General features: G+C 33.4%; 2 protein-coding genes across 2 annotated transcripts; one reads left to right on the top strand and one right to left on the bottom strand.

Annotated features, from left to right (window-relative positions):
* The first annotated feature begins 4286 nt into the window (after positions 1-4286).
* Positions 4287-10367, top strand: LOC104244881 (kinesin-like protein KIN-10B). The gene is made up of 14 exons (XM_009800399.1): positions 4287-4435; positions 5323-5581; positions 5717-5885; positions 6424-6814; positions 6910-7115; positions 7201-7511; positions 7614-7677; positions 8168-8261; positions 9181-9362; positions 9444-9490; positions 9584-9605; positions 9689-9751; positions 9839-9877; positions 10129-10367. The coding sequence occupies exons 2-14, from the start codon at positions 5346-5348 to the stop codon at positions 10171-10173; spliced, it is 1869 nt and encodes a 622-aa protein (XP_009798701.1). The 5' UTR covers positions 4287-4435; positions 5323-5345; the 3' UTR covers positions 10174-10367.
* A 1218-nt stretch (positions 10368-11585) lies between these two features.
* LOC104244880 (metallothionein-like protein type 2) lies at positions 11586-13066 on the bottom strand. The gene is made up of 2 exons (XM_009800397.2): positions 12933-13066; positions 11586-12044 (listed from the first exon to the last, which is right to left on the bottom strand). The coding sequence occupies exons 1-2, from the start codon at positions 12995-12997 to the stop codon at positions 11864-11866; spliced, it is 246 nt and encodes an 81-aa protein (XP_009798699.1). The 5' UTR covers positions 12998-13066; the 3' UTR covers positions 11586-11863.
* Positions 13067-15544: the final 2478 nt, after the last annotated feature.

The following is a 15544-nucleotide window of genomic DNA, read 5'->3' on the forward strand; positions in this document are numbered from 1 at the left end:
GGCTGAAACATGGCAGGTCAAAACTCGAGCCCGGATTATATCGAACCAAGGTGCAAACCGAGCAAGATCGAGGAAAACTTACCGAGCCAAATAACGGAAAGTCGAAATATTCGCAATCGGTCGAGGATCACGGCAGAAATCTCTGCATGTATCAAGAAGAGGCCGATTAATTAGCAAATCATGAGATTTTTTACCTGGTATAGAATTATACCAAAAGTAGAACACCCCCACTATATAAAAAGGGTTCTGATCATTTGCAGGACACATTATAATAGGCACAAATAAAGCAATATACTGATCATTTCTAGTTCTTATCTTCTTGTTGTTCAATTCTAACACTAGGTGAGACATTTCTTGGCTCGAAGGTGATCAAACTCAAAGGCTAAGGCTGTTCAATTTTGTGGTTTGCATTTACTTTCTTATCGTTATTTTCAATATTAATCTATCTTCTTAATTTGTATCAAGTTATATCCCGTATCTTTAAAACTGCATATAAATTCAATTGTTATCCAATTTTACATCCTATACCTACTTTATAAAATTTTATTTACTTTTTAAATCTTTAATGTCATTATATGCCATTAAAAAATCTCATCTTTTAAGGGACTGGATTATCCTCAGGTAAGCTTCATGCCAGTCTGACTAAGATAAGGAGGGAAGACCTCATTTCGTCATTCATATATCTCTCACTCCAACTTAATAATTCCTTTAAAACACTCCATCATCCCACAAAATTAGGATTATACATTTTCAACAAAAAAATTCGAACCCCAATAATTTCTCTTGTTCTAAATAAAGAACCTTCTCTATTCTTTTCTCCGAACTGGGGGCGCAGAAGGAAAAACAATATGAAATGGAGCATTTATTATGTATAAGACAATACCTCTTTACTATTTATTTGTCAGATGAAGTGTTTCATCTTTTTTGTTTTTCTCTTCCATCTATGTAATCAAAAGAAAAGTTAAAATAACGTAAAAATATTTTAATTTGGGGTAGAGTATCCAAACTAAAAGAAATATTAGAATATACTATGTTCTAATGAAAAATACAATATTCAAATCAAACGCACCATAATATTCTAATTTGGAATATAATATTCAAACTAAACATATCATAATTTTCTAATAGAATACAATATTCAAACCAAACATGCCACAAAATTTTAATGTGGGATACATTATCCAAACCAAACATGCCAAATTACAATAGATTAATGAAGAATATAGCATTCAAACCAACATACCATAATATTCTAATAAAGAATACAATATTCATAATCAAATATATCACAATATTTAATTTGGAATACAATATTCAAACTAAACATACCGCAATATTCTAATTAGAAATACAATATTCAAATCAAATATACCGCACTATTCTAATTTGGAATAAGTATTCAAATCAAACATACTTTTATTTTTATTTATTGTGTATATATTGTTTAACATGGAATATTAACATACTTTAAAAGTATACAATGACTAGAGTATTATATAATTTTTTATTGTATAAAAGAAAATAAGGACAAAGATTCCCACAGTAAAAAAAAATTTAATTTAATGAATTCTTTTTTTATTATTTAATTTTGGTCCAAGTTTAAAATGGATGAAGATTTTGGATTTGTTTCATATATAGAATTTTTTTTAATTTAGGGGACAAATTTATTAGGCAGGTATTGTCCTTTGACTAAATGAACATGTGGGATAATTAATTAATGTGTAGTACATATAATTTTATAACTGAAGTATATAGTGTTAAGGGTTCTTTAGAGGGGTATACATTGTAAAGTTCCCAACATTGTATTTTTTTGAGAATTTTTCATAAAGCACCATCTTTTAGGTCTAATTAACCATTTATAGATACCTTTTGCTATATTACGTGTTATAGATACCTTTTATGTTTTTATACATTGTATTTCATGTATTTAAGTTGTTGTATTCATTAATACAACAAAAAATAGGCGTAAAAACTGGAATTCCAGCTAAGTTTGACATGTATTTAGCTGTATTCAAGAGGCATTAACGTTAAATACAGTAACGTATCTGCGCAAAATCTGGAAGGTTAAACTGGTTAAAAACGGAAGGAAATCAAATCACACGATATTCTCCTAATTTAACTCAACGAACTAAAACGATCCCTCATTAATCTGTATTTGAAAGATACATAATAAAGATTATAGCTGAATAAAGAGAAATACATATGAATAATACAGTTGAGTAGAACTGTATACAGTTGAATACAACAAAATACAACTTAATTCATCTGAATAAAACACTTGAATACAACAAAATACAACTGAATAAAACTCTTAAATGCAACAAAATACAACTAACTTCTGCTGAATAAAATAGTTGAATATAACTAACTACAACTGAATACAGTTGTATAAAACACTTGAATACAACTAACTACTGCTGAATAAAATAGTTAAATACAACAGATTAAAACTGAACACAAAAGAATACGCATAACTTTTTAATACATCTAAAATATATAAATGAATGCTACTGAATACATGTGAATACAGCTGAAATATACATTTGAATACAAATAGGCGATTTGGGCGATCTAGAGAGAGAAACAACCTTATGGCTTCGCCGGCCGGCGGCCAGTCATTAATTCCGGCTGGTCATCCCCCTAACACATCTGCCCAACCTCCTACAACAATTACAAACAATTCCCAGCCCTCAAATCCCACAAACGAAGCCATGAATTACGCAAAAGTTGTGAACCCTACTTCGACGACCACTGCTAAGCAGAATCGAGCCGCTACAGTTGAACCAATTGCTCTTCCTCTATCAAAATCAACGAATTAAACTTACCCTAAGCGATTGTAATGGAGTGATAATGGAGGAGAACTAGAGAATTTGGGTGAGAGAAGAGGTATGAATCGTGGGTTGAGGGAGAAAGAGTAAAGTGTATGCAAAAAGAGAGAGAGAACGTGGTTAGTCAATTTTACTGTGATTATGTGAGAGAAAAGACTAAAAAGGAGAGAGAAAAATATTATTTAGCATATATGGTGCCTTAAATGTAGGATGTAACTATAGTTAGATATTTGGCTATAAAGTATAAAAGGTATCTATAGGACGTAATATTTTAAAATGATATTTATTTAAAATAAATAGGGTACTAAGGTTTTCTATAGGGTGTAAAAATTCCTATTTTTTTCGGCATCCGATCCAAAATTCCCACAGATAAGCCCATTATTTTAATAAGAAGAAACCCCAACCCCTTAATACTCAAAACAAGTTAAAAATAACACAGGCTAACCAGCTTTCAAATTGATAATTGAAATATAGCCAGTATTCGCAAAGTCATTGAAAAATAGCCAGTATTTTATACGGAGATAAAATCTGGACAAAAACACAATAGCTGAAACACAAAAAGTTTCAGCATAATATGTTGGATTATGGAACTCCTGTGTATAAACTTCCAACATATTTTGTTGGAATTCCAGCATATTATGAAATTCCAATATATTATTCTGGAATCTCATATGTAAAAAATTTGAATTTCAGCATATTATGCTGGAATTTTTCGAATTTTTAAAGGTATTTTTGTTCAGATTTTATTTTTATAAATGATTAAATTTTGATTACTTTTGAAACTATGACTAATTTTTAATTACGAGTTATAAAACATACTATTTCTGATTTTTTCGGTAAAAATAGCACGGTATAGCCAGTTTTCGGACTGATCATTCAAAAATAGCCAGCGTTTACGAAGTCAATGAAAAATAACCATTATTTTGCTGCAACAGAGACCGGTCCATCATAATATACTGGAGTTCGGTGTACCTGTGTATGAACTCCAGCATATTATGCTGGACCGGTATATTTTGCTGACTCCAGTATAATATACTGGAGACTGGAGCACCAATGCTCCAAACTCCAGTATATTATACTGGACAATTACACCTGCTGGAAGTCCAATATATTATGCTGGAGTTCTAGTGTACTTATGTTGGAACTCCATCATATTATGCTGGAGTTCCAGCATACTTATCCTGGAACTCCAGTATAATATACTGGCGTATTTTTCGGGTTTTGAATAGTGTTTTCGCTCAGATTTATCTTTACATGAAAAGTGGCTAAATTTCAATTACTTTTAAAATTTGTCTATTTTTGAACGACCGGTTGTAAATCTGGCTATTTTTTAATTTGAGCCTTTTTTTGCCCAAAACAAGTAGTAGTAGCTTTGCGAGGTGGGCCACGCGAAACCAAGGCAAAGGCCCAAATCTTTAATTCAAAAACTTTCAAACATCAGAACCGCCATCTGAAAATTTGAACTACTGATCTCACACACAGAGCCTTTCTTCCAACGGTCCTCTCTCTCTCTCTCTCTCTCTCACACACACACACACACACACACGCACAGGGTGTCTCAAAGGGGAAAACGGGTTTGAACTTTGGAGTGTGATCCACAAACTAAGGTTGGTTACATCATATTCTCTATTCCAGTTTCTTCAAAGTTATAATTCTTTGCTGTTTTGTTGTTTGTTAGCCCATTTTCACTTTAATTTTGTGGAAAAGTATTATCTTTAGAAACTCTCTTGAATAATTTTAGTCATAATTCTACTAAATTTGATTATTCATACCAGAAAAGAACTGCGTTAGGGTCTGATCAGACATCGAGTTCTTTTATGTAAAGGATTTAAATTGTGTATCACATACTTTATCAGTGTAGTTTAGCCCGTTGTAGTAAAAATTTTACCTTATTTTAGGTCACTGATATCTACACTTTCTATAGTTGCAGGTAATTAGATTTTAACTATTTATACTGTCAGTGAATATAACTTAAACGCTAACTAAATGGAAGGCTAAGCTAGGAATTTGGAACAACAATGACAAAAAGGAGTATTTGACTTTAATAAAGCACAATTCTTTGTAGAATTGGTAAAACCTTAACACCCTCACTTTCTAGTAGGTAATTAAACTAATACATTACTTAAAAAAGTTTATTTTTATAAATAAATTCACATTTTTGGGTAGGTATATTTCACCACTTTAGTTTAAGAATCATAGTTTCAGGTAAACAAGATAGATACAAAAATATATTTTATTTGAGAAGGAAAAATACCACCATAGCAATTTTTTTGTAGAACAATGTAATGTGTAGTAATATTTACAATTCATTCAGCTCAACAGCAAAAAGTTGGCATCTTTATGTTTTTTCGAGTGGTAAATGGGTTGTTCTATAAAAAGTAGAAACTTTTCTTCACGAGATTAATCTGTGTTGTATTGAGAAAAGGAGTACTTTATTCAATGAGACTGTATTTTTAAAAGCTAATGTTGTTTATTGTTGCTGTTAAATTGACAGGTTCTGTTGTCCCTGGGACTAATATGCAAATGGACTGTCTTAAAACATGTCAAACAGAAAACTTTTCTACTCCTGGAAAAATAGGGCAGTTAGAATCTGCTCTGGTAACAAAAGTTAAAGTTATTGTTAGAGTTCGCCCCTTTCTTCCTCAAGAAATTAACTCGAGGGATGGAAAACCAATCTCTTGTGTTTCTGTTCTCAACTCAGAATCTGAGCCTTCTGAGGATGTCACAGTTCATCTGAAAGATTATGAAACCTGGTAAGCATTATCTCAATTGTTGGCATGCTCCAAGATTAAATCTGTCTTACTACTATAGCATATTATTACTTGGAGTCTTGGACTAGTATTTGTTGCACAACCTTATCCTGGGAATCTTTATGTTTTTGATTGTAGTCGTAATGAATGCTACAAGTTGGATGCTTTTTTTGGTCAAGAAGACAACAATATAAGCGAAATATTTGGCAAAGAAGTTAATCCTTTGATCCCTGGGTTATTACATGGTCGCAATGTCACAGTATTTGCTTATGGAGCTACAGGGAGTGGAAAAACTTACACCATGCAGGTATATTTTTATTTGTCTGCATAATGCACAACTTACACCATGCAGGTATATTTTTATTTGAAGGGGAGCCTCGTAACTGGTAAAGTTGTTGTCATGTGACCGGGAAACAGCCTCTTGCAGAAATGCAGGGTAAGGCTGCATACTATAAACCCTTGTGGTCCGGCCCTTCCCCGGACCCCGGGCTGCCCTTTTTATAATGCACAACTTGCTCCGTCACTCCTGGAATTGGACTAGATGCTACAATTTGCACGTAGATTAGGAGATGAATATAGAGTTCCAAGTTACAACAGATGTACTCGATGTTTCTTTTCAAGTTTTTTGCTGCTCTACTACTTCTATAAAGTAGATCCATGAGTGACCCAAGGAGATATCAGATTTCTTAGATTGGAACCATGCAATAAACTTATCCCATGTACGCAGTCATTTAGTCTTAAACTAGAACTTTTACATTTGACCTCTAAAGAGATATGTATGTGAAGCATATATTTCCCTGGATGTACACGTGAATTGTTTTGAAAATACCTTGTTGCTGATGCAGGGAACTGAAAACCTCCCTGGTCTAATGCCACTTGCAATGTCCTCCATTCTCTCGAAGAGTCAGGGACAAAGTACCATAGCAATATCATACTATGAAATATACATGGATAGGTGCTATGATCTACTTGAACTTAAGGAGAAGGAAATTTTCATATTGGACAACAAAGATGGACAGATTCATCTCAAAGGACTTGCACAAGTTACCATCAGTTCAATGTCAGAGTTTCAAGAGGCGTTTTCTTGTGTGGTTCAGAGAAGAAAAGTTGCACATACGGGTGTTAATGATGTCTCTAGCCGTAGTCATGCCGTGCTCACTATTTATGTTTCTACTCCTTGCTGTGATGATACTGGAAATGTTGTTACTGGGAAGTTGAACCTTATTGACTTGGCAGGTTTTAACACTACTAAATATAACCATGAATTATTGTGTAAGACTATTTAACTGAAAGGTAACTCACATGTTGTAACTCTAATGTCATTGAATTAGGAAACGAAGATAATAGAAGAACTTGCAACACTGGAATTCGTCTACAAGAGAGTGCTAAGATCAACCAGTCCTTATTTGCATTGTCAAATGTGATTTATGCACTGAACAACAATCAACCGCGAATACCCTATAGAGAAAGCAAATTGACAAGGGTATTGCAAGACTCTCTTGGAGGAACAAGCCGTGCTTTGATGATTGCTTGCTTGGTAGGATGCTGTATATATCATCTCTTGCCTTTCGGTACCGCGAATGCAACACCATCTGATGCTATTTTCTTTTCTTTGTTCATAGAACCCTGGAGAGTACCAAGAATCTCTTCATACAGTTAGTTTAGCAGCCCGATCAAGACACATATCCAATTTTTGTGCCTCAGCACAAAAAGGAGTTACTCCAAAGGTCAAAGTTGACATGGAGGCAAAGCTTCGCGCCTGGCTAGAATCTAAAGGCAAGACAAAAAGTGCTCAAAGAATTGGGGCATTTGATTCTCCATTTACTATCAAAACTCCAAATTCCATATGCTCTACCAAAAAGCTTAGTTTGTTTGAGAGCTCTTCAAAGCATAAATTTATTAGTAAACAAGGTGCTTCAAGCATAAAAAAGAGGTAAGAGATTACTCTATGATCTTGCTGTACTTACCTGTGTTTGATTTGATGATTGCTTAACTTTGCATTTGATTTTGATGATTGCTTAATTTTGTTGTACAGGGATCCAGATGGGGCCTGTAGAAATCTATTTAATAATGGACATCGATCAAACGTCACAGCGGAGGTAAAAGACAGAGACAACTATAATTTTGGCCAAGCTCATAGTGAGTTAATGATGTAACATTTTGCTCCTTGCAGAATTCTTCGTGTTAAATTGAATAAAATCCATTGACAAACTTGGTCCATGGGATGTCCTTTATTATTTACTACTACTAGATAACTACTGTGAATATAACTCAATTTCTTTTAAGTAAGATGAACTGGTTAACGTGAAACTATAACTATTGCCATTTCTATAGATTCTAGGATTACCTAGCCCACTTTAAGTTTATGTATGGCTGATAGCTTGATTAGCTCAAAAAGAAAACAGTTCTTAATTTAGCCAACTTTTTCACAAAGAGAACTACTCAGTTGATTGATTTTGGTATGTGATAATTAACAACTAGAAACTTTCTGCGGAATCAATGATTTAATCACAATTTTTATTATGAAAGAATTGGAGTAAATAGATAAATCATTTTAAGATGGATTTCACAATTAATGTGCAAATGCAGGCTCAAGAACTTGCTGATTGTGGTAATAGAGAAGAAAAGAAGTTCGAGGTTTTTGCTGAAAGCGTTGCGCCTGAGTCTAATACACTGGTGCATGGTACTTGGCCACTATAACCATATCACAGTTCTTGTAGTCTACCTCATGTATTATTAATCTAACTTTATATAGGTGACTCATATTAAGCTATAAGCAATTGACTATGTGCCAAAGCTAGTTCTAGTGTTCTCCTCCGCCTACTCTTCCCACAGAGAGCAGTAGCATACCTATTTTGCATCAACTCATATTGAGATATAAATAACCATGAGACCATTTTTCAGTTATCAATGTGCCAAAGCTAGTTCTGCACTGCTCTAGCTATATATGTTCCCACACAAACTGGTAGTATAATTATTTTGCATAGATTTGCTTGCAAGCTTTGGCCAATTATATCTACAACGTTTAATATCTTCTATCATGGTTCCATATTGGGTGCTTTTTCAGTTTCTTAAAATTTTTACTATAAGATTGCACATCCCTTTATCATCAGCTTCTCATTTTTTAAAACTTGCTCTTCCGTTGTTACTTTAGTTTCTGTTCATAGGTGGCACAATCTTAGGTGGTCCATTTCGCAAAGATTTTACAAGTGAACCCACTGAAATCCCAGTGTGCTTTCTCCCCTTTTAAAGCATTTTAAGGGTCATTACAAGATCAGGTTTCCCTCCACTATATAAAATTAATCCTGAAAATGCAGTTATCTCCTTGTTATTTCACATACGTTAAGAGAATCATTCGTACTACTATTTTGTCATTTTTTTGAAGCATTTCTTCCCCCATATCCCATTTAGAATTAGTTTCTTATCTTTTCATTTATTTATGTAACTAAATTGCAGTTCATTTATCTCTATTGATCCTATTTACAGACAGCTGTGACAAAAAATGGAAAATAACAAACTGTTTCAATAAGGAAAGATCATATATCTTCTCTACGTACAGTGAAATAAATGTTGAAGACTTTTGTCTATTTGATTTTGTGTAGATGAAAAAACCAATGCGGAGGAGAAAGTGAGAACCGTTGATTGTTTCAGCTCCTCTAAAGCATGTGAGGTTGTTACCCCTAGAAAGGTCCTTTCTCCCATCAACTCCAACATAAACAATGAGAATATTCCAGCGATAGGGACGCCACTTGATAAGTTCAGTACACAAAGTTCTAACTTGAAGGTGAGCAGGAATTCTTGTTGCCGTTATCTTCTAATTGCTTAGCATTTCTGGTTATAATTATTACATCTGTTGAGCATACAGAACTCTCTAGTCCAGGAGTACATTGAGTTGTTGAACACAGCCAGCAAGTGAGTGTTGCTTTCTGTCTTTATTTTCTTTTCATTTTTCTGTTTGTTCTTTCTAAATGGAGATTGACTTTATTTTGTGCTACACTGTGTTAGGGAGCAACTAATGGAGATAAAGGTATGTTATTGATGTCTTCACATGATTCTGACATTGTCATCACTTAGTTGTGAGTTTTGACTGCATTTTCACATCTAATATAGGGAATTGGACAAAAGATGGCTGAATATATTATCGAACTAAGGGAAACAAGCCCAATGAAATCAGTAAGAAACTCTTTTGAAGGTGTATGATGTCGAGTTTCTTGGTTTGTGACTGCATAATACTAAGCCTACTTACCTGGTTTTATGCAGCTGGATGATTTGGAGAAGATTGGACTGTCATCAAAGCAGGTAATCACATGCATTATATTTTCAGTACTTTTTCCTTTATTTTTTGCTAGGAACGAACCTCTTAGTCTTGTAGGAGATTTATAAGGGCACTAAATTGTAGAGAACTTCTAGTACTACTGAGACGAGCTTAAATGGAACGACATGAATAGTGAGGATTCATATATATGACGCGTACTTGCTTTATAAGTATTCTTAATAAGTAACTGTGAATCATGGAGTGATAATGAAGAGTGTGCCTACATCCACTTTAGGTACATAACTTATTCAGGTGGGCTGCAAGAGGAGTTCTGGGATGAAATTGATTTGCAACAGCTTGTTGTTACGAGAATGTGCAGGAGTAAAACTGGTTCTAGCTAGAATTTAAGTTATAGTATTTCTATAATTGAGTACTTGGATTTGAGATCTAAGAAAGAAGGAAAAATGTGAACTGCTGATATCAAATGTATTGTATCAACTGTGTTGTATTTATGAGACACGAAAATATTCCTTCCATGCCCCTTCAAATGACTCAATATATCGTACCAATTCTACCCGTAGATATTTCGGCATTTCAGCATTTTCAGTTATATTTGCTTGTTTTCTTGAGTTGCTGCTACTACCTCTAGGTTTGTCCAACTTATAAGGTTTAAAAGAGGAAAAAACCTACAAATATTCAGGTGTGATTGGTGTTAGAACAATTTTTCGTCCGACGAAAATTTCCTAAATTATTGAATCATTCTTTGTTCTACCTGAACTTAAGGTAGTGGTTATGAAATTTCTTTGGCTCCAAGGCATTTGGTCTCCTTAAACCAAAGGTCTATGCATACCTCCTCAAACCCTACATATACATATTACACTGGATTGTTGTTATTGTTCTTAAGTCATTTGGTCGTCATCTTGATAGGAATTAGCTCCAATTTGGTTAGTGGTGGCCGGTGGGTATCACGTATAAATGATGAAGAGCCCACATGCAAAAAGCAAATAGTAAAGGGAATAGAACAAGACTTTACACTAAAAATAATTACACAGAACTTTTGAAGGACCAATTGCTTCACGTTAAAAGAAATGCCTAAAGAGGAGAAAGTGAAAATGAATCTTTCAGAAAGTCGCACAAAATGGAAAGAATTCAACTCAGAAATTGAAAAGCAATAAGTTGGGCCAGCTTATTGCTTTTTGGCTTTAAAAAGTCTGCTATCCGCCCGGTCAGCCGTTGCACGACCTTCACGTTGTTTACCACCGTGATTTCTTCGATGGCCTTGATATTGGCGGGGTTGATCTCGATTCCCCTGTTTGACACTATGAAGCATAAGAATTTGCCTTCCAAGTGGGCGTCTGATTGCCAAAACTTGAACTACTTTCCCTATTCTCCTAGGAACTACTTTTCCCTATTCTCCTGGACGCCTGATTGCCAAAATTTGAACTGTACTTGAACTACTTTTCTCTATTCTCCAGCTGGGCGCCTGATTGCCAAAATTTGAACTGTATTCTCTATTCTCCAGGTAGGCACCTGATTGCCAAAAATTCGAACCATATTCCCTTGTTTTCCAGGCGGGCAAAACTCTTTTTTAAAACCAATCCAAACGGACTCTTGGTCAAATATAAACAACTTCGGAGGAGCAAAATAAATCCCAAGTTTCCCACCTCAAAAATCTTAATATAGCGTATTCGTTCTTAATAGTAGTTTTCTTCTTTATCAAATAAATATGTTTAGGATGAACCCACGCAAAGATCGGGAAAAAGGAAATAACATAGGTTAAAACACCAGAAGCAGAGATGCTCATGTTACAAACCACACAACTACTTGTATACACAACGCCACAATAACAAGAACCCAAACATTGTTCAGACTCCATTACTCTTCCTTATTACAGAGGAAAAAACACATAATTTCCCCCTGTTTTCAACAGACACAACTATAAACTACATTTTAAAAACTATAGTTATTTTTTATCTTAGCCATAAAAGGCTAACACCCATCCATCTCTGCTTAATTAAGATTTAATTTGTTCACTTAGAACAAGTGCAAGGGTTACACTTGCAGTCAGATCCACATTTGCAGCCATTCTCAGCAGCAGGGGATTCACCCATTTCCATTGTGCCGAAGCTTGTTTTCTCAGGTCCCACCCCAAGCACCAAAGCCTCAGTTGTGGTGCTTTCGTTGTAGCTCAAATCTGGGTAATTCTTGCATCTGCAACCAAAATTCAACACAAACACAAGAAATTAAGAAATTTTCCAACCACAAAACAACAACAACAAACTAGTGTGATGTGATTCCACAAGTAGGGTTCGGAGAGAATGCCTGATTTATGGGTTATAGAGGCTATTTACGGTATAGCCTCGACTTTTCTACTAAGAAACACTTACAAAATTTTGCCAAAAAAAAAAAAAACAATAGCCAACACAAACATATAGACAAATCAACAACCTAAAGTCAAGTTTAGAATGGATGTGAACTTGTTATATGCACATTTTTTTCATTTTTTTTGGCATGTATAGAAGAGCTCAAGCAAAAAACAATAGGTTCAATTGAAGCCAAAAAATCCATGCTAGATCCGCCTCTAATTACCCCAGGCAGTCCGCTACACAAGGCATGTGCATTCACGTGCAGGGTGAAAGAAAGGACGGCACCTCAAAGGTGTGATGTAAACAACCTATCCTAATACAATGATTAGTAGTTATTTTTATGACTCAAACCCGTGATCTATAGGTCATTGGGAAACTTACTATAATTTCCCAACTGAGATCGTATCATTTACCACCAAATACAATCTTACAAGAAAAATTCCCATCTGCCTAAGTTTAGACTTTGGTGGGCAAAGTTACCGGCCCGACACCTGTGCTAATGGATTGTCGCAGATATCCCATCAAATTAAATTAGTGAAAGTGCATGTCCAACCACAACCATCATTAGAAAGAAAAAAAATCGACAACAATTGTAAACAACCCAGCCCACAATTTTCCATTAAATTCCAATATTCCCCATAAAGATATTCATCCATGCATCAACCAAAACAGAAAAATAACATAAAATAGCAACAAATCATGTATCAATTGTTAGAGGAAAAAGAAGGAATACCCGCCACAGCCGTTGCCGCACTTGCAGCCAGATCCACAACCACAGTTTCCTCCACAGCAAGACATTTTCAGAAACGAAAATATGCAAATTCAAGAAAACAAGTGTGTTTTTGATGATGTAGAACAAGTATTGAGGAGTGTCCATTTATAGAACAACGGAGGAGGGGGAGAGGTGACATCGACCGTACACGTGGCAAGATCGTGAAGGAATATCTAATCCTTGTAAGTCGGTCCATTCATGATCTTAATTACTTCCACGTATCTGTCGTTTTCGATCCTCCTAAAATCTGTTCCCTATTCTCACTCCTACGATAATATTAATCAGGAGAAGCTGGTATTCAATACTATTCTGTAGCAAACCGTATCATAAGCAATACTATAGTATTTAATACATGAATAAATATGTATAAAGATAAAATTGGCCTTTCAAAACCCTTTATAAAGCCTTTTCAAAGAATGTGGAGGGCATTCTTGCAAACAAATAATTTTTAAAAAGATTATGCAATGTATATTATTTTTAGTGCATCAAACCAAATTGTCAATAAAATAATTCCAGTATAACTAATTTCAAAATTAATAATTTAAATACTTACTAATACATCTTATTCGATATTATTCTTTTATATATATATATATCGACCAAATGACCCCTTGAGTGTCTTAATCGTACGATCATTCTCTGATGCAAAGAGAAAGGGTAAGTTTTTGGTTGATAATGCAGAGAAAGGGATAAGATTGAAACATAGAGAAAACTCAGAAAAAGGGATGATTATATTAGTGATTTTTCTATGGCTTAAAAGTCAAAGTGAAAGGTACAATATCATAATATCTTCACTTACGACAAAAAATTCTTTTTCCTGCAGCTTAACAAGTGTTGTTTAGTTAAATATTTTCTTATTTAAGAATGATTATGTGATCCTTTTGCATGTGATGTTAAATAAAAATAAGAAAAAAATGCTGATTACACTATCATCTACCTAATTTTTTTTGTTCTTTCCCAACCTCAAGAGAGAGAAAAATGCAATAGTATTAATTTTATTTGATAATATATAATTAACAAATTTCAAGTTCCATGATTAACCTCAAGCAATGTCTTGTCAAATCAAAATCAAAAGCTGATCTATTAGGTTACCCTTTTGGAAAAAATACAAGGTAGCAGGGGCCGCAATCTATTAATTATTAATTGTTTTTGATAAATTAGACAATATAAAATAAGCTTTTGGAAAATATGACCCACTAGTCTGGTCATAAATTGTGAAAATTCAATTTTCAATGTTAAAAAAGTATTGCTCCTTAAAAAGGGATATCATTATTACTATTCAGAGATCAAATAATTTTCTATTATGATAATTTATTATTTTCTTAAGATAGATATTTTTTTTACTTTAGTAGCTATATTTTACAGTAGTATTTTTTAATTATTTCTAAATATATGTCATTTCAAAAAAATTAAAAATGATATTCAAATACACACCAGAATTGTATTTTGATTCTCTCATATGCCAACACCGCATTTTGAATTAAGTTAATGATAAGACCTTGTTCTCCATTTGTACAAATTTTCAAAACAAAGATTGGTTATGTATGGAAACTTTTCTCACTTTTTATGTTATTCTAATTAATTTTTGATTTTTTTTGTTTACAATTAATTGCTTTGAGTTGGTTTCTGCGCAGTTCCTAAGAAGATAAGATGATGATGATGACAAGTTTCTTGATTCTATTTTTCTACTTTCGTAGCCTCGGATATATATATATATATATATATATATATATATATATAATTATAAATGCCCTCAATTATTTTATTTTTCCTGAATTATTGGTCTGGCAAAATGATAAAGCCTTCCACAAGGTCAAGTGGCAATCTTATGTCCTCAAATTTTGCCAAGAAAATTGACATCAATACGGTAGAGAACAAGGCTAAACAAGTACGGTACGTCTGAGTTCAAAAATCAAAGTCATATTTAAATGAAAACAAGAAAAGAATCTGTTAAAGCAAGACAGAAATGATTCATGAGAAATCAAAATCACATTAATCTTTTTTTATAACATTTATATTATTTATCCATGTATAAGAAATTTAAGGACAAAAGTATAATTAATTCAATTTAAACGAGTCCAGTTTGAAATATAAAGAGTATTACATATGTAAGTAGCGAAAGAAATCTTAAAAGATGTGTAATGAAAAATGAGGGCATGAAATGGCCATGAGTGTTTCAGCTTCTTTTGGCCAAAAGTATTTTTTTTGACTAATTTTTTTTTTTCAAAGTTAAGATGTTTGGTCAAGCTTTTAGAAGGAAAAAAGTACATTTGAATAGAAAAAAATAAATTCTCCCTCAAAATATTTTAAGAAAAATATACTTAGAAATATTTTTTAAAAATTTAGTCAAAGCTCAAAAATACTTTTCAAATTAATTAGTTAAACATAAAATATTTTTCACTAATAATATTATTTTTTTGAAAAGTATTTTACAAAATAAGTTGATTTTAGAAGTTAATCGAATATGTTATACGTAACTTGACAGCTAACTGTGCTATTAATGGTAGGTTTAAATACTCTTGGTTAGCTGAGGTCCTCGTCCATAGAAGTTGGAGATTATATAAGGTGGTGAA

The sequence above is a fragment of the Nicotiana sylvestris genome, chromosome 7, assembly GCF_000393655.2.
Source record: "Nicotiana sylvestris chromosome 7, ASM39365v2, whole genome shotgun sequence".
NCBI classification, from domain to species: Eukaryota; Viridiplantae; Streptophyta; class Magnoliopsida; order Solanales; family Solanaceae; genus Nicotiana; species Nicotiana sylvestris.